Raw genomic sequence first — 20,503 nt, forward strand, 5'->3', positions numbered from 1 at the left:
CAAGAGACTCTTAAAGCAAAGAGCCAAGGTTCCTTCAATGAGGACAGGTGGACTAGAAGGTTATGGAATGAACTAGAGTGCCAGGTTAGGAAGAGCTGGGAGGTTGGGAAGAGCTGGGAGGTCAAGAGGAGCTGGGAGGTAAGGAGGAGCTGGGAGGTCGGGAGGAGCTGGAAGGTTGGGAAGAGCTGGGAGGTAAGGAGGAGCTGGGAGGTCAGGAGGAGCTGGGAGGTAAGGAGGAGCTGAGAGGTCAGGAGGAGCTTGGAGGTCAGGAGGAGCTGGGAGGTCAGAAGGAGCTGGGAGGTAAGGAGGAGCTGGGAGGTAAGGAGGAGCTGGGAGGTCAGGAGGAGCTTGGAGGTCAGGAGGAGCTGGGAGGTCAGGAGGAGCTGGGAGGTAAGGAGGAGCTGGGAGGTAAGGAGGAGCTGGGTTCAAACTCCAGGCTTCATCTCACCACACATGTGATCTTGCTCAGCTCACTTTAGCTGGAATTTATCAATTGCAAAGTGGATTTTCAGTCTCCTCCCAGGTCTCCCAAAATCCCTACAAAATAGCAGTAGAAAACAGACTATAAAGCACGTTGCAAATTCATTAATCAGACACTCACTGTACACTCACTGGTGTCATTATCACAAGTTATAAGGAGGGGAAACACAATAGCATTCTATCCCGCCGATTCTCCTTTTCAGTGAACTAAATCTCTATCCAAATTGTCCGGTTGCGCTCCTCTTAATCCTGTCGTAAAGAGCTGCTCTAGGGAACAGGATGGAGGAAATCAGATCCCTAGGCACAGACTCCACTTGATGTTGCCTCTGGTGACTTCTCACAAGCGCTCCTCGTCACGTGGGGTCAGCGTGTCAGCAGGGCCTGCCTGAGAATTACACCAGTTCAGTTACTTGTGGGAGAATCTAGGAGTTGGGAGTATAGAACTGGGTCAGAAACAAAGGCACAGAGAAGGAAATATCCTAGGTCCGGTAGGATAGTGCTATAAATTTAAAAGGAAAGGATGTTGATAAGTGAAAGATGTGTCATAGGCAGTAACCTAGATGCATTTTCTTTTGTATTACATTTGTGTGTGCGCACATGCACACACGTGTCACAGTGCACTTCGGGAGGCAGAGGATAACTTAGAGTGTCATTTCTCTCCTTCCACCATCTGGGTCCCAGCAACTCACTATCTGCTGGGCCTTCTCACTAACATTTATTTTCCTTCTCCTGTGTGTGTGTGTGGGGGGGGGGGTCTAGGGAGATGGTTCAGTGTGTAAGTGTTGGCTGTGTGAGCCTGAGGACCTGAGTTCAAACTCTTAGTAGTCCCTGTAAAAAGCTAGGCCTGACTGTGTGTGCCTGTGTCCCCAGGGCTTTTGACCAGCAGAGACAGGATGGTGGCCAGTCAGTCTCGCCAACATACTCCAGATTCAGTGACAGACTCTGTTTCAAGTGGATGAGGCAGAGAGTCACAGAGAACACTAACTACGCTCCTTTGACTGTCTCATGTATACACATGTGTGCGTGCACAGACGCACACAGGTAGTTTTTATTATGAATGCTATAATAAATGCCCATTATAGAAAAGGTGATTTATAGGCTTGAAGAAGCCAGTACTATTCTGCAATTCTATCACCTTGTGATAATGACATTATTGTTTTCCTATTTTTACAGACATTTTATCTGTATACATATGTATCCTGAATGTATCTATTTAGGGTGAAGCTGATGGGTCTCTCACCAGGCACCAGGAAAGCATTTGAGAAATTCAGAACCAAATGAGGAGCACTTACTTACATTAAAATAGGAATAATTAGGGATGACCCAGTCTTAATTTTTTAAAATCTTTCCTACCATTTTTTCCATAAAGAATGTAAATGAGAAGGCTGGAGAAATGGCTCAGAGATTAAGAGCACTTGTTGCTCTTCCAGGGAACCCAGGTCAGTTCCCAGCACCCACGTGGTAGTTTGCAACCATCTGCAACTCCAGCCCGGGACTTCCGATGCCCTCTTCTGACCTCTGTGGGTACACACATGATACACATACATATGTGCGGGCAAACACTCATACACACAAACTAAATAAATCTAAAAGAAAATGGTTTTTAAGAATATACATGGCAAGGCAGTGGTGGTACAAACCTTTAATCCCAAAACTTGAGAGGCAGAGGCAGGTGGATCTCTGTGAGTTCGAGGCCAGCCTGGTCTATAGAGTGAGTTCCAGGACAGTCAGAGCTACACAAAGAAACCCTATCACAAAAAAAAGAAAGAAAGAAAAGAAAAGAAAGATTATAGATGAAGCAGTGTGTGGTTGAACACACCTGTCATCCAGCACTTGGAAGACAGAGATGGGAAGATCTTGAGTTCAAGGTTATCCTTGACTGAATTGCTAGTTCCAGGCCAGCCTATACCACATGAGACCTTGTTCTCAAAAGAGAATGTGAGTAACTTCTGTGGTAAAAATTAATAAATTCAATTATCAAATGTTAACTGGTCCAAATGATTAATAGAAAGGAGCAGAAGACCCACATGTGGGGCTAAAGGAGCCCAGGGGTCACTTGGCACGTGCAGAAGGTCAAGGGGAGGCTGAGGCCCGGGAAATTCCCCTCACCCTCGCTTCCTCTCAGTTTCCCTTTCACGTCCCCGTTCTCTAGAAAATGATGAAGGACAACAACCTGGTACGCCACCTGGACGCCTGTGAGACCATGGGCAATGCCACGGCCATCTGCTCAGACAAGACTGGCACGCTGACCACCAACCGCATGACCGTGGTCCAGGCCTATGTCGGCGATGTCCACTACAAGGAGATCCCTGATCCCAGCTCCATCAATGCTAAAACCATGGAGCTGCTGGTCAACGCCATCGCCATCAACAGCGCCTACACCACCAAGATCCTGGTAAGTGGGCACGGGAGCATCCTCCATAGTGGGGTACCTGATGGGCTGCTGATTCTGACAATCACATAATCGGCAGCTCGACTTTTGTTGTTTGTTTTTTGTTTTTCAAGACAGGCTTTCTCTGTAGCTTGGAGACCTGTCCTGGAACTTGCTCTGTAGATCAGGCTCTCATCGAACTCAAAGAGATCCGCCTGTCTCTGCCTCCCCAGTGCTGGGATTAAAGGTGTGCACCACCACTGCCCTGTGGTTAGCTCAACTCTTAACTCTCTTCCTAACATGGCTGCAATGTTTGTGAAACCCAAAGAAACTGTTATTACTAGTTATTACTGATGATTGCGTGATCTAGATATTTATTTTTAATCCCTGCCATTGAAACACACACATTCACACACACACAATTTTAAACATAAATAAACACTCCTTTTCGAGACAAGGCTTCACTGTGTAACTCTAGCCTGGGACTCAGATCCACCTGCCTCTGCCTCCTGAGTGCTAGGATTAAAGGTGTGTGCCACCGCATCCAGCCATAATTGGTTAGCTTTTGCCACACATCAAACTGCTCCAAGTCAGAGCTCAGAGCAGCTGTAAACAGTAGTCACTCTGTGTGAGCACACTCCAGTCCCCTACAATAACACTGGCTCAGAAATCTGCGGAGAGGACTGGGGAAACGGTGTGGGTGGAGCAACTGCCTTGCGAACACAAAGACGTCAGTTCAATACTCAGACTCGCTTTTAAAACACCGGGTCTATGGGCCAGTTAGGTGGCTCACTGAGTTGAAGAAGGGCTTGCGGCTGGGCCCAACCAGCAGGGCAATCTCCAGTACTTGTAAAGGAGAGAACTGAGTCCCCAAGTTATCCTCTGGCCTCCTTGTGTGGGTCATAGCATATCTGGGCTAGGCGTGAGTGAGCACACTTCCGATCCCAGCACTGGAGAGCTGGGTGTAGGTGGACCTTTGGGGCACAGTGACTGGCCAGCCGAGCCTATTATCAAGCCCCAGGACAATGAAAGATGCCATCCCATATAGCACACTGGAAGGCTCCTGAGGCAAACGCCCCTTGACTGTCACCCATATGTGTGTGCATATCTGTACATGTGCACACACAGAAACCAATGCGCTGACACACAGATATGTGTATCAGAGCCTGGGCCTGGCAGCCTCCCTATAAGCCAAGTTTAACTACTCGTCCTCAGTGAACAGCAGCACAGGGTCATTCGGTGTGGCCACATTAGGAAAAACAAAGAGGTCTAGAAACTTCACCCCAAGGCCAGCTTCAGAGTCCTGACACAGAGTTCACGTTTAGGGTATGCCATACCAAACAGCCTGGCACTGAGTTGCATGGACATTGGCAATTTGTAGACTTTTTTTTTTGGATTTTCGAGACAGGGTTTCTCCGTAGCTCTTTTGGTTCCTGTCCTGGAACTAGCTCTTGTAGACCAGGCTGGCCTAGAACCCACAGAGATCTGCCTGTCTCTGCCTCCCGAGTGCTGGGATTAAAGGCGTGCGCCACCACCGCCCGGCTCGATTTGTAGACTTTATGTCTTGTCCTTACACCCTAACGATGCAGAAACAGCCGTTTCTTAGCATTTACATTGTACTGGGTCTAAGTCATCAAGAGATGAATTGAAGTGGGATTTGCATGGGTTCTACTGCGCCATTTTATCAGAGACTTGAGCATCTGCAGACTTCCGGTGGCACTGAGCATTCAAGCTGGGCCTCATCCCACCTCTCCTGGCCTTCCTTCTGCCTCTCAGCTCATGTAGACAGCTGTGCTGAAAGGGGGCGGGATAGCACTGGGTCCAGGCTGATTCCGCTCAGCTTGGCATGTTGTCACCTCTGCCAGGATAGTCTTCACGTGTCCACAGGAAGACGAGAGGGAATAGAGGCCAGGCAGGCTCTCTGGAGACCTGAGCTAGGAGCTGCCACTATGTCATTTTGTCTTACTGTATTGGCCAATATGTGCACATCAGGAAACTGGCTCCAGTGTGGTGGCCGATGCTCCCTCTCACAGGGGAGTGCTGGGAAGAGCCTGGTTTCAGAGAGGGGAATTGGGGTGACCAGTTCACAAAGTATGTCTCTTGGAGGAGGCTGATGTTACCGAGACATCCCCGGGAATGAGACGTAACTCCCTGTCTCAGCTAACTGGCCTGCTCCCTGCTTGGTTGAGAAGCACTGGTGTCCTCTTGATAATTCACCAGACGTCTCCCGTCTAGATGTTCCCTGCTGCCCAGCTATAAGGTGTTTCTCATCCTGTGCAGCTGAGCAACCCTCCAGATGTGTGGGAGCCCTGACCTCCCCTCCTGCCCCTGAGCCTGCTGTAACCCTCGAATGTATCAGCATGGGTCTGTAAGGAGCGCCCAGAGGAGGCTGAGAGCCCCCAGAGGTGGCTGAGGAGCCTGTGATTCGGTCACAGGGAGGCCAGGGCTGGTGAGGGGAGGAGGAGGCCTCTTCTGTCCCCTCCACCAGCTGAGCAGTCGTCCCTGCCACCCTGGGGCAAGCAGGCTAAGGGAAGCAAAGTGACAAAGAGGAAAGCAGGTCAGACATCACGTGTGGTAGAGCACTGGGTGGAGGGGAGACGCCCGAAATGACAACATTCTTATGTTCTTTCCCCCGATTCAGAAGCAAGGGGGATCAGCAGTGCTCTCTTCTGTTCCCCAAACTTTCTGGAAATAACCAGACACCACTAATGCTTCTGTGCTGCAGAGTTGGCAGAGAAGAGCGGGCAGCTCCCAGAGCAGGGTAGCAGGGATGGCCGTGCAGGCACAGCCCCAGGCAGTGGGTTTAGACTGCAATGCCTATGAGTCCTGTACAGTCAGAGGGAGTTCTAGGGATCTATCACCTCTGGCTGAACAGTGGGGATTCTGCATGGAGCAATGCTTCCAAGGCTGGCAGGAAGCTTGGGTGGTGTCTTCAGGTGAGCTGACGCTGTGTCTAGGCAGCATCAGGGTCAGAGGTCAGCTGTCTGCCCAGGGTAGGGTTGCAGATGCTGAGACTGAGGAGGAGCCCTGTTAACTGGAGTTAGGTGGAGTCAGAGCTTAGGCACGGACAGCCTCCTTACAAGCCAGGCTTGAGCGCTCATCCTTAGTAGTCCAATTAAAGACAAAATTAATAGAGAAAAGCAGGGAAAGGGAGGTTTACCCAAGGTATCCATGTTGGTAAGAAGGACAAAAACGGTCTAGAGACCCTCTCCTACCCTAAGTCATAGCACAAGTTTTGCTCAAATAGAAGGCAAGGGGTATACATAATTAAAGCCCCTGGTCGGGGCATGGTCCCACCCATCACTGGCCCGTCATTGTCTGAGCTCCAGTCTGTCCTGCAGGATGGTCTGATGAGTGGGAACTGTGTAAGATCGTGTTTAGGTGACTAATTCCCCTCTGGCTAGCACCAGACTTCAGCCGTTTTCATTCTCACAGTCTAAGATTTCTGGGGAAATTTACATGTGTTGTTTCTGTAGTCTGATAAGCCGAAGGGAGGCACACATGTGTCCCTTTAGAATATCTCCATCCTTGCCAGGCCCCAGGACCAGGAGTACTGATTTGTAACACAGGTCAGAAGGTCACTCACTTCTCAGGTAGCAGATTCCCTTGCTGTGTCACAACGCTTGTCACCCCAGGACCTCCGCGCCCGTCTTTCTGGGTCTTTCCAAAATTGTTCTGGCATACGGTGCTCTTTGCTGTGGGCTGACATCCATCAGCAAATGGTGGTATACGTGGTAAAAACGCCTGTGCTGGCCTGACTTTGAACCCCTCATCACTGTGTGAATGAAGTTACCCAACCCCTCTGTTATGTTCCTCCGGGGAAATGGTTGGATTGTGGTGAGGATGATGTGTGTTTGTGAGTGGCGGGTGCCTGCCCAATGCCCGGTGTGTGGTTGCCATGTGGAGGACCTGCTGTGTTTACTCATCAGGGAATCACCCTGCTGAGAGGACACCACTGGTAGCAAATCAGAAGCTGGAAAACCATCAGACGATGGAACATTGTTCTGGGTAGGAAGTGGGTGTTCCCCAAAACCTGCCAGGTAGCTAGAGGCAAAGCCAGGCATCCATAGCCGTAAAGATACTCCATCAAAAGGCCCAAATCAGAAAACCAGAACCAACCACCACACCCCCTGCGCTGGGTTTGAGAAAGGCCTGGTGTCCAAAGGATCAGCTTCACACCCAGGCTCTTCTAGCCTGGATCCTTCCCTGGTCCAGGTGAAGCCTGAGAAAGGACTAAGGCAGAATCCATTGTCTTTGTTGGCTTCTGTTGCTATGATGACCACCATGACCAGAAGCAACTTGGGAAGGAAAAGGTTTATTTCATCTTATACTTCCACATAAGAGTCCATCACTGAGGGAAGTTAGGACAGGAACCTGGAAGCAGGAACTGATGCAGAGGCCGTGGAGGGATGCTGTTACTGGCTTACCCACTCATGATTTACTCATCTTGCTTTCTTATAGCACCCAGGACCACCAGCCCAAAGGTGGCCCCACTTAGATGCACTGGGTCTTCCCAAAATCAGTCATTTAGAAGATGCACTACACATGTGCCTATAGGCCGACCTTATGGAGGCATTTTCCAATTGAAAGTCTCTCTTTCCAAGCCTGGTTTGGTGGCACATGCTTTTAAATCTAGGCCTCAGGAGACAGAAGCAGATGGATCTCTGAGTTCAAGGCCAGCATGGTCTACAGAGAGAGTTCCAGGACAGCCAGGGCTACACAGAGAAACCTTGTCTCCAAATATATATATTTATACAAGAGAAGTTTCTCTTCCCAAATGACTGTCTACACATGTCAGGTAAAACTAGCCAGCTCATCCATCTTCCCTGCAAGCTAAAGTTGGAGCTCCAAACTGAAGGACTGCTTGAAGCACGCAAGAGGAAATGGCAGGAAAGATACAGTATCTTTCCACTGGTGCTGGAATCAGATTTTAACCAGGGACACAGGGCTCTGGCCAGGGCATGACTCCTACATGCTGTTTAACACTCCATGTGAGAAACTGTTCTTGTGTTCTTGGTGTCCCGTGAAGCCTGTATGTGCTTTGACAGTGAGCAGCAATTTAGTCCCCTCTGGTCCACTGGAATAGACTTCTGAGAAATACTAGATGGAGGTGGGATAAGTGACTTCATTGGTAAATAGCTATGTTATCAGTGGGGTGAAGGAGAGGGATGGAGGGAGGGAAAGAGGAAGAGAGTGGTGCTATGGGCACATGGATGGATGGTTGTGAGTGGACAGATGAAGGATATGTGGATTTGGATGGATGAGTGGATGAGTCAGGGGTGAATGGATGGATATGGTGGGTGGATGGATGGACTTGGATAGATGGATATATTTTGCGGATGGATGGATGGATGGATGGATGGATGGATGGATGGATGGATAGACATGGGTCACTCTAAATGCATAGGTGATTGAATTGATGTGGGTGGTTAGGCAGGTAGATGGATGGATGTGAGTAAAAGATGGATAAAGATGGATGGATGAATGTGGGTGGGTGGGTAGATGGATGCATGGTTGGATGGATAGATGGATGAGGTGTGAATGTCAAAGAATGAATGGATGGATGAGCATGGGTGACTGGATAGACAGACCTAGGTGGGTAGATGGCTACACTGGCCAGTGTGAATGAGAATGAGTTAGTAGGAATCTCAGGATCATCCCCATGCCTCTTTCCATGGCAACGAGAGGTAGACATTGACCCCAGATCCAGACCATGGCAACACCAGCACTCAATTGCTAACTTCAGATTGCTGAGTTGTTCTCTTCCCAAACCATCCTTGGCTACAAAAGCTGCGATCAGTGATCCAGAGACCTCTTGATTTGCTTGTACCTTTTATTCTTTAGAAACCAAGCGCACAGAGCGGAGGTGTAGCTCAGTTGGTAGCATGTTCACCTAGCACTCACGAAGCCCTGTATTCAATCCTTAGCCCTGCATGAACCACATGTGATAGCTCACACGTGTAGTCCCAGAACTGCAGAAGGTGGTAAGACAGGATCGGAAGTTTAAGGTGGCTCCTGGGCACCACGTAGCAGAGGGTCCCAGGGAATTCCAGAGGAGCTCTCAAGGGGCAGAGGGCAATGGCATTCCAGTCAGGTATAACCCCACCGAGACCCACAAACCTAGAGATGCTCAGCTCATTATGGAAACATGGGCATGAGAGATGAAGCCTGAGGGGTTTAGGCCACAGATGAGCCTCAGTCCTCAGGAGACCCGCCGAAGCACAGATGGAACGTCCTGCAAGGGCTTAGGTGGCAGAGAGACTGGGGAAAGCCCCGTGGGCCAGCCTCAAACCTGAGCACTATCCTTTCAGAGAACGGGGCTTTTCTTTCCACTAATACTGTGCTTGGTAACGAACTAGACTTGACCTCCAAAGAAAGCAGGGTGAGTCATCCTTTTGTTACAAATTGCTTCCCTGCCTCAGAAATCCTACCACAAGCTCTTTGTGCTCACGCCTTTGCCTTTGTAGTCTCCAGCTCTTTGAATCTCAAGACTTCTGGCTTCTTGTCACCCTGCCCTTCTCAGAGAAATAGCCAAGTGTCCCAATGGAAGCGGCTCTCTGCCTACCTGAGAAGGCATGCTCTTCCGCCCACACTCACTCTTGCCTGGCGGAAGCTGCTGAGCAGATGCAGGCTCTTGAAAGCAGGCAGACCTGGTACTTAACATTTGAACCTTAAATGGGGGATAGCTGTGTGTTACTGGAGCCACGTGAGAGCCCACAGAAGACATGTTTCTGAAAACATGAACTATGGAGAAAGAATGAATGTCCTTGGAGCTGGACCTGAATCAGAAGAAACAAGGCCCTGAGAAGGTAGTTTCTAAACAGACAAGCCCAGATGTGTCTTGTTGTTAGAAGCTCTGGAGCCTCAGGGTGTCCTCACCTAAGGTGGCTGCAGTGTCACCTGACCAGGGAGCCTGAGTAATGCCCAAATGGTAGAATCTGATTGTAGCCCTGTGAGTCATGGGGCCAGGCTGTAATGGGAGGACAAGGAGGGGAAAATGGCTGTGGGAAGTAGAGATGCCCTCGAATCAGGTCCTGGCTTCAAACCCGCGGTCCAGTCTAACTCCAGTAAGTCTCAGTGGCTCCTACTCAGACGACACCCTGTAGCTACACTCTGGTCAAGACAGGAAAACAGAGGAATGTGGAAGAAGCCAGAAGGGACTTTGCAGGCGTGAAGGAGATTGTGGCTTAGGGTGGGTAAGATGACAGGAGCCGCCATGCTAAACTCAGCGGCAATCCTGGTTTTCATCTTTTACAAACAGGATCTCTGGGGAAAGATGTCTAGAGTTAGAGACCCCATCCAGGGATTCTAGTTCTGATGGAGCTATTAATAGCAGCGTCCCACTCTGTGGTCTACACTTTACCTGCACACCCTCACACCAAGACACACACTCACACCAGGACACACCCTCACACCAAGACACACACTCACACCAGGACACACGTTCACACCAGGACACACCCTCACACCAGGACACACCCCCCACACCAGGACACACACTCACACCAGGACACACGCTCACACCAGGACACACGTTCACACTAGCACATACCCTCACACCAGGACACACCCTCACACCAGGACACACCCTCACACCAAGACACACACTCACACCAGGACACACACTCACACCAGCACATACCCTCACACCAGGACACACCCCCACACCAGGACACACCCCCACACCAAGACACACACTCACACCAGGACACACGTTCACACTAGCACATACCCTCACACCAGGACACACCCTCACACCAGGACACACCCCCACACCAGGACACACACTCACACCAGCACATACCCCCACACCAGGACACACGTTCACACCAGCACATACCCTCACAGAAGGACACACCCTCACACCAGGACACACCCCCACACCAGGACACACCCTCACACCAGGACACACCCCCACACCAGGACACACGTTCACACCAGCACACACCCTCACACCAGGACACACACTCACACCAGGACACACCCTCACACCAGGACACACGTTCACACCAGCACACACCCTCACACCAGGACACACACTCACACCAGGACACACCCTCACACCAGGACACACGTTCACACTAGCACACACCCTCACACCAGGACACACCCTCACACCAGGACACACCCCCACACCAGGACACACATTCACACTAGCACACACCCTCACACCAGCACACAACCTCACACCAGAACACACCCTCACACCAGCACATACCCTCACACCAGGACACACACTCACACCAAGACACACCCTCACACCAGCACACACCCTCACACCAGGACACACACTCACACCAGGACACACACTCACACCAGGACACACCCTCACACCAGCACACACACTCACACCAGCACACACCCTCACACCAGGACCACACTCACACCAGGACACACGCTCACACCAGCACACACCCTCACACCAGGACACACCCTCACACCAGGACACACACTCACACCAGCACACAACCTCACACCAGAACACACCCTCACACCAGCACATACCCTCACACCAGGATACACACTCACACCAGGACACACACTCACACCAGGACACACGCTCACACCAGGACACACGTTCACACCAGGACACACCCTCCCACCAGGACACACACTCACACCAGGACACACCCTCACACCAGGACACACGCCCACACCAGCACACACCCTCACACCAGCACACAACCTCACACCAGAACACACGCTCACACCAGGACACACCCTCACACCAGCACACATGTTCACACCTGCACACACCTCACGCCAAGACACACCCTCACACCAGGACACACCCTTATACCAACACACAGTCCATGTTGCTACACATTACATGTAACATAGAATACCATAACATGTAACAGATCATATGCATACTTCACACCACAGCACACACAGCAAACGCCATACAATACCCAACCCCATATAACACATCACAAAGAATAGCATGCATAGAATGTATTTCATGTACCCTATACCTTCGTGCCATTCACACTACACATCACAGGACACAGAGCACATGGTACAATGTACCATCCATATACATATCACACACCATCACCCGTCGTATACATACATCATACACACAGTCTGTTGCATATACATACTATGTACCACAATACACACATGCTAACCACTTGTATATACCACTCCCCCCAGCCACTGCATATACCATACACATATACCATATGCCATCAAAACACGACACACTACATACACGACAGGTCTCAGTCCATATGAGCAGTACACACATATGAGCCATCCATACACAGCATAAGGAGTTTGGGAATTTTGCTTCCCGTGTCAAGGGACTCCTATGTCCTAGACACATACCCATGCTCCTGCTCCCCAGCCTCTCAGAAAGATCTCACGGCTCACTAATGGGGCTCACTGCATGACTTGATCACCTTGCTGTCTTCAAGAAACCTAGTTCCTGAGAAACTCTTGGGGATGCATGCCCTTAAGTGACAATTGTGGGGGACAAATTCTGCCAAAATTCACTCCCTCTGGTGTCCTACTAGCAGCCAGCCACACAGAAGATTTATCAATCAACTGATAGAGTCTCCGTGCTGGAGGCAGGCAGAGATGAGCCTGCTGTGCAGACTCCCTGACGGTGCCACTCTCTGCAGTATTCCAGAGAGAGACAGGAGTCACCAGCAGTTGCTGTGAGTGCAGATCTAGGGACAGGTCCTGGCTCAGCTGCTTCTGAGCAAGGCCACCTCTCCTCCTGGGGCCACAGGCACACAGCTGTAAAATGGGATCAGCAGCCCCACCTGCTGGTAGCTGTGAGGATGCAGCCTGAGTGGCATGTGAGCAAGCTTCAATGGGAAGCCAAGTCCACTCGGAGAGAAATGACTGATCCAGGCATGTGGGGGGGGGCTTTTGTTGTCAATGTCCATCCTTGAGGATGGTGTTTAGTCCCAGAAAGTCAGTCCTGTGGACAATCACCAAATCACACTTTATCAGCCTTGGGTCTATAATGGATGTCAAGAGAAACCAGCTTTGAACAAGGGATAGGTCATTTTGGTTGGTGTCAGTCTGTGATCAGTCGGACCTTTGCTTCTGGGCTGTGGTGAGGCCATGTATCATGGTGGATGCATGTGGCAGAGACATCCGGTCACCATGGTGCCAGAAAGCCAAAGAGGAGGAGACCGGAGTCCTGGGGGAGGGACACTCGGTGACTCTAAGACCTCCTACTCTGTCCCTCCTTTCAAAGACTCTGCCACCTCCTAAGGGGGTCCATCTCTAAGACATTTTGACCCTTAGAGGATATTTAATACTCAAATCAGTGGTTAGAATGGAGTTTGTTTGGGTGGTTTCCTCCATGTACCACAAAATCTGACCATTTTGCCATCTGGACCCTTTCAACCATCTTTAAACACACGGGTTAGGAGGAGGATGTGCATGCCCATGGCTGTGACCCAGCCATACACTTGTCATCTTGCAAAACTGAACCTCTGGCTACATCAGTACCAACCTCCCAGGCCCTTTCCTGAGCTCCTGGCAGCAGCCCCTCAGCCCTCCATCTCTGAGTGGATACTTCTTGAGATCAGACCATTTGTGTCTGGTTTATTTCTCTTAGCACCATGTCCTCCGCTTCACCCCTGTAAGAGCAGACGCCAGAATGCCTTTCCTCTTTGAGACTCAGCAGTATTCCACAGTGTGTGTAAACCACTTTGTGTTTCCATTCGTCCATCCCTCGCTTCCACAGCTTAGTTGCCGTGAGCATGCGAGCTCTACGGTGTCCTTGAGTCCCTGTGGTCATTATTTGTACCTTACTGTGTGACGGGGCTCCCCGTGTTCCGCAGTGTCTGCATCATCTTACATTCCTACCGACAGCGTACAAGGGTCCCGGGCACTTCGCGTTCTTACAGGCATTTGTTATTTCTTTTGCTATTTAATAGTAACATCATAATGGGTGTGAGGTGATGTATGCTGGGTATTTGGTTTTAATTTTATATATGTGTGGGTGTGTGGGTGTGATGTGTATAAGTATAGCCCACACATGCCATGACACACATGTGGAGGTCAGAGGGCAGCTTTGTGGAGTCATCTCTCGCCTTCAACACTGTGGCTTCCGGGATTTGAACTCGGGTCTTCAGGCTTGGCAGCAAGAACCTTTACCCACTGAGCCATCTCACCAGCCCTTAATCCCATTTGTTTTAACTTTACATTGTTGGTAGCGCTTCAAGTCGTCATATATTGATTCCACTGCATTCATGCCCCAGCACCAAAACACAGAGCATCAACTGGCCCAGCTACAATAGGCCCATGGCTACACCCTGCACTACTGGGGGCTTAATACCCAAGCAAGGGTGGGGAGCTCTGGGATGAATTCAGGATGCTTGCAGCAGCCTCAGGCCTGGCTTCAGCAGCTGTGCAGCAAGAGCAGCTTATTTCTACCCTTCCCCTGGAGATGGGGGAGGGAAGGGGAGGCCCCACCCTCTAAGCAGGCCTCTAGCCTCGGAACAGAAGCCCCATAGAGAAGATACCTTCTGCAGCTGGAACACAGGCAAAACCTCTCTGACTTTGTCAGGATGTAAAAAAGTCAAGAGCAAAGAGGGAAGGGCAACCAACCGCTTCTTAGTAACGCACGTAGGCGATTTCAGAGCTCAAGTTCAGAGAAACAAATTGAATTACGGAGGAGGCAGCTCTGCCATTTGCAACACTGGATTGTTTGAAATCCTCTTAGAGGAAAATTAAAATATTTCACAGAGGGTAATAAAATGCCGGGTGCTTGGCAGGCCTGACTGCTCGGCTCTCTGGGGCAAGTAAGTAATTAGGTATTTTTATTTAAGGCCTCTGTGTCGTCATTTTCTTTCATTAGCAGAGGGGTGGAGCGCTGTTGTGGAAAACACATAAAACTGAAACCACCAGAAAGTTAGTTATAAAATTAGTTTTTAAAGTACAACATAACAGAACATTTAGTGAGCCAAAAGTAAGATTTTAGAATTTATTTTCTCAAAAAAAATTTTTGATGAGAAGTTGTCACTGATTCAGTGTGACCTGGAGTGGGGTACCGTCTAAGACACTTCATGCTGAGTCTCAGGTTAGCCAGGCTGAGGGAGCCAAGAGATGTTCTGAACCTCAGATCACCCGCTAAGGAACCTTCCACTCAATCCCACTTCGCCATCCCTCACCACGTTCTACTGATGTGAAAGTGGCTGATCTTTTGACCTCTGCTCCAATCCCTACATCCCACAGATGAGGAAACTGTGGGCATGTTTGAAATCTTCTTTCTTCCTTGGCATCCATGGGTCTTGGGGTCACTGCCTATCCATGTCTATATCCCCACATGCTCTAGTCTGCTTCCCGGGTCTGAGTCAGGGCTTCAGGGATGGAGAGTAAGCCAGAGGCATGCCCCATCAACGATGAAGAGCTCACCCCTGCCCTGAGCCACTGGTATAGGCTGACTTCTTTTTCGTAATTGTTTTATTGTGTTTTATTTCTGTGCCTGTGTGGGTGGCTTGTATACGTGTCTGTGTGGGTGTATATGTGCATATGTATGCAGGTGCCTACAGAGGCCAGCAGAGGGTATCAGCTCCCCTAGAGCCAGTGCTATAGGCATTTGTGAGCTACCCAGGATGGGCTCGGGGATCCGAGCTCTAGCCTCATGATTGAAGAGCAGGCACTTGTAACTGCTGAGCTCGTCTCCCCAGCCCTAAAGCTGGCGTCCTGAATCAGCCTCTTTGCCCCAGATGCTTTCTTGGGCAATATCACAAAGGGTGAGGATGGATTCAGATAGCCCCTTCTGCAAGGCTCATCTGAGACCCAGGCCACGTCACTTCTGAGGTGGAGGGAGCACAGATGTCACCATTGCTATTTGTTCCTCTTCAAAACCTCTCCAGGCCTACGGTTATCTCCAGCAGCCATTGACTGTTCGGAGAACACACCACCCAAGTAGCTACACCGTAATTTTCAGAGAGATGAGTGGGTGTGTGTCTGGGGGCCGGGGTGCGGGAGGGAGTGTGAGCACTTGCAGAGCTGCGTTCCCAGCAGTCACTTGTGCACTTGTCCCAAGCCTACCCTGCTGCTCATGCACAGCATCCTGTACTGACCTTACTGTCCTACATCTATCCCAGCCAACTGGTCCATCTTGAGCCATCAGCAAACAGTAGGTAAGCACCTACTATGTGCTGGGTTCGTGTTTGGCCTGGGAACTTGGAGGGAATTAGAAAGCAAGAGATGGACCCACACAGGAGATATTTGAGCATGACCTTAAGGAAGAGAAGGCCTTTGCCCACCAGCAAAGGGGAAGGGATTCTGCAGGAACAGGACAAGAGATGCTGCCAGAGGACCAGCAGATGCTGAAGAGTGTGTCAAAGGAGCAGGTGGCGAGAAGGGAAAGATAGAAGAACCAGGAGGAAGGATGAGTCAATTGAGCTTATTTGTAGAGTGGCATTTGCAGAGTTTAGAAGGAACACACTGGAGTGGTGAGCACAAGCCAGCTTCACAAGTGGACTGGGGAGTGACTGAGTGACAACAGGGGCCAGCCTCCTGATAGGAAGCTTTCAACAGGCCAGACAGAGCTACGTGCCCACACAGACATTGGGCTAGACCTCTTGGAAAAGCCACTGTGTGTGTGTGTGTGTGTGTGTGAGAGAGAGAGAGAGAGAGAGAGAGAGAGAGAGAGAGAGAGAGAGAGAGCAGGAGTGTGGATATGCGTGTGAGTGTGATTATGTGTGTATCAGCTAAAGGTCAATATGTGATATCTTCTTCAATCACTCTCCAAATTATTTTTTTTTATTTATTGAGACTGGCTGTCCTGGAATTTACAGAAATAAACCTGCTTCTGCTTCCTGAATTCTGGGATTAAAGGTGTGTGCCACCATCTCTGGCTCCACCTTATTTTTTGAGACAGAGTCTCTCACAGAAGCTGGGTTCACCAATTTTGCTTTACTATTGGGCCAGCGAGCTCCAGAGATCCTGCCATCTCTTCCTCCCCAGCACTGGGGTTCCAAGCACACACAGGCACTCCCAGGTTTTCATGTGGGTACTGGGAGTCCGAACCTGGGGCCTCGTGCTTGTGTGGCAGGCACTGTATGGCTAAGCCATCCTCCAGGGCCGTTTGGCCATTTATTTTAATGTGACAGAAATAGCTATTCTGTGTGTTCTAACCTAAGTCAAAACCAGGATGATGGTCCACACACACTGTTGACATGTTACTCAAAGGCATGAGGTACACAGGATACCTGGTTTCAAGGGGCTTATGCTGAGTGAAAAAGCCAGTCTCCATCAATGACATTCTGTAAGATTTCATGTATGTAACCATGCTTGACGTGACTGACACGGGCTGGGGATGTAGCTCGATGAAAAAGCACATGGTAAATCTCTTGTTTAGCGTGTCCAAGTATCTGAGTTTGATCTCCAGTGTGCACCAAAAGGAAAAGAGACATGAGACAAGCAGAGGGGCAGAAACTGGTGACCAGAGACAGGGAGAGAGCAAGCTACGGCCATCAGGGAGTGAAACAGGAATGCATGATAAACTGCCCTGTTTAGACATCGTGATGCTTCCAGGAATCAATGTCATACCTTGATAAAGAACCAAATACGTGTGGATGCATGTGGGGTCTGAATGAGGTTGCTTTGACTGTGTCTGCATCCCTGCCTTGTTGTGATATTGTTGCTGTGGTGATGTGGGAGGTTAACACTGGGGGGAGCTGGGAGGAGAGTGTCAAGGACCTCCTGAGTTAGTTTTTATCAACTGTTATCTTAAAATGTCAGAACACACATCCAGGGATGATTAAAAACAAACTGAAGACTGGGAGCCCTTCCGGGTCAGATAGTGGGTTCTGCAGGTGAGAAGAAATATACAGAGGAGTTCAACTTCAACCCACATGTTTTATTCTTCAAAAAAAGAAAATTCTAGCCTGACATGGTGGCACACTTATAATCCAGCTCTTGGGAGCTAGAGGCAAGAAGATCAGGAGTTTTAGAACATGTTTCGGCTGTGTAGCCAGTTCAGATTCAGCCTGAGCTACATGAGACAGGCCCTGTCTTAAGACAAGCAAACATGGAAAGAATCTGAAGCAGTTGTGTGGTTGTCTGTTTCTTTATCATTATCTTTTATGTTGGAAATGGTGTTGTTTTGTTTTGTGTTACTGTGGCACAAGCTCGAATCATCTAGGTAGAGGAACCTCAACTGAGGAAATGCCTCCATGAGATCGACCTGTAGACAATATTTCGGGGCATACTCTTGACTGATGACTAATGTGACCAAGCCCAGGCCACTGTGGGAGGCGTCATCCCTAGGCAGATGGTCCCTAGGCAGCCGGTAAACAATGTCCCTCCATGGCTTCTGCTTCAGTTCCTGCCTTGAGTTCCTGTCCTGACTTCCCTTAATGAAGGACTGTGGGACCATGATGAGGACTGAAATACACCATTTCCTCCCCCAAGCTGTTTTCAGTCATAGCGTTTATCACAATAGAAAACAAACTAGCACAGAAATCATTCATAATTTTTAAAAAAGCAAATTCTGCTTAATAATCTGCCCCAGAATCAGGACTAGCCTAGAGTGCCTCAGAGACCTAGAGTGTCTGTCTCAGAGGCCTAGAGTGTCTGTCTCAGAGGCCTAGAGTGTCTGTCTCAGAGGCCTAGAGTGTCTCAGAGGCCCACATCCTAGCCACCAGTGGCCCTGACTGCTGGAGGCTCAGCCATGCAGCAACATCAGGGTCAAAATCATAGCCAGTGCCAGGATTCCTCTGTGGCAAGTCCTGCCCTGCACAAGCAGCACCACTTCTCTCCACAGCCCCCAGAAAAGGAGGGTGCCCTGCCCCGGCAGGTGGGCAACAAGACTGAGTGTGGCCTGCTGGGCTTCGTGCTGGACTTGAAGCAGGACTACGAGCCGGTGCGCAGCCAGATGCCGGAAGAGAAGCTGTATAAGGTGTACACCTTCAACTCCGTGCGCAAGTCCATGAGCACCGTCATCAAGATGCCCGACGAGAGCTTCCGCATGTACAGCAAGGGTGCCTCCGAGATCGTGCTTAAAAAGTAAGCCACCCAGCATGGCTGGGGATGTCTGAGTCATACATCCCTATGTAAGCCAAACCTAAGCAAGTTAGTTTCCCTCTGCACCTCAGTTTCCCCCTTTGTCCTTCAGTCAAGCCCAGAGATTCTCAATCCTGACTTGTAAGTGTATTAGAATCACCTTAGTGAAAGACATGGTGACACACACCTTAATCCCTGCACTCAGGAGTCAGGCAGGAGAATCTCTGAGATTAAGGCCAGCCTGGTCTACACTGAGATCCTCTCTCAAAAAAACAAAAAAAAAATAGAATGTAAGGGAAGAAAGGAAGGGAGGGGAGAAAGACAATCCATCGATTCCTGTTTTACCCCAGACAACTCTGACTAGTGTTGACTGAGATTTCTGTCCCACCTGGTCCTGGAGTCATTCAGTCTCAAAGAAACACACAGAGGTCTGTATTAATTATAAATAGATTGGCCTATTAGCTCAGGCTTCTTATTAACTCTTATAACTTATATTATATTATATTATATCCCGTAATTTTTGTCTGTGTTAGCTTGGTACCTTTTTCAGCAAGGCAGTCACATCTTGCTTACTCTAAGTCTGGCTTCCTCTGTGTCTGGGTGATGACTGTAGACTGAACTTTTCTATTCTCAGAATTCTTCTGTTCTCATTGCCCCGCCTCTACTTCCTGCCTAGTCATCACACCTATACTTCCTGCCTGGCTACTAGCCAATCAGCATTTTACTAAAATACAATTGTCAGTGTACAGACCATTGTCCCACAGCACTTCCCCCTTTAAAAAAAAAAGAACTCTGAATCAAATCTCCTTTGGTTAGCTTTTCTCCTGACCATTATATATAACAACTTGTAACCAACGTTCTAAAGAAAGGCAAACATCAATAATCCATTTTTTGGGAATGTAGGTTTGTTTTCCAGGCTACTTCCTGCTGATTGAGGATGCTGATAATCTTATGGGGACCTAAAGAAACTTTTGAATTATAGTCAAGTCCTGAATGGAATATTCTGTGAGGCTTAATCATCTCGGGCAACAGTTTTGAATATGTTCTGGATGTAGAACTCAGACATTTGGGCTATCTGCTCCATCAGAGATTTCTCAGGGGTTTTCCTTAATCAAACCTGATTTTTTTTCTTAGCCCAGAATGAATCCACAGCATCTCATTTCCTGTGGAAACAAAAGCAAAACCTCTTCTCCAAAGTAACATACCTTTTGACTTAAATTTTGAAGTCAAGGCATTTTCAAAATGTATGTTGGGTTAATCCAGCAGTATTTATAATCAAATGTCTTTTAGTAGCTTTTGTTCTTTCCTCAACCATCAAACAATTTAAAGACAACACAATAACATACAGTATCCAGATTCTCTATGTATTTTCCATCTTTATGTGGTTTTATTTTAAACTCTATTTCTTTTATTTTTATTTTTAATTTTTGGCTTTGTGTGACAGGGTTTCTCTGTGTATCTTTGGATCTCCTGAGACTCACTCTGTAGACCAGGCTGTCCTTGAACTCACAGAGATCTGCCTGCCTCAACCTCCCAAGTTCTGGGATTAAAGGTGTGTGCCACCGCAACCAACTGCTCTCTTTCTTTTTTATGTTAAGGACTTTATCCTTTTCTTTTTCTCTTTCAAGTCTATATATATTTTTTAATTAAACACACATTAAACCATTT

The 20,503-nt window shown here is 49.0% G+C and overlaps 1 protein-coding gene across 14 annotated transcripts in view; it reads left to right on the forward strand.

Annotated features, from left to right (window-relative positions):
• The window catches only part of Atp2b2 (ATPase plasma membrane Ca2+ transporting 2), a 320,698-nt gene that overhangs the window by 266,100 nt on the left and 34,095 nt on the right, over positions 1-20,503 (forward strand). For all 14 annotated transcript variants that reach the window (XM_075983151.1, XM_075983148.1, XM_075983150.1 and 11 more), the window contains 2 exons: positions 2,633-2,875; positions 18,597-18,838. In XM_075983151.1, the coding sequence (XP_075839266.1) occupies positions 2,633-2,875; positions 18,597-18,838 (485 nt within the window). The remainder of the gene's footprint in view (positions 1-2,632; positions 2,876-18,596; positions 18,839-20,503) is intronic.

Source organism: Microtus pennsylvanicus, chromosome 8 (genome assembly GCF_037038515.1).
Source record: "Microtus pennsylvanicus isolate mMicPen1 chromosome 8, mMicPen1.hap1, whole genome shotgun sequence".
Classification (NCBI taxonomy): Eukaryota; Metazoa; Chordata; class Mammalia; order Rodentia; family Cricetidae; genus Microtus; species Microtus pennsylvanicus.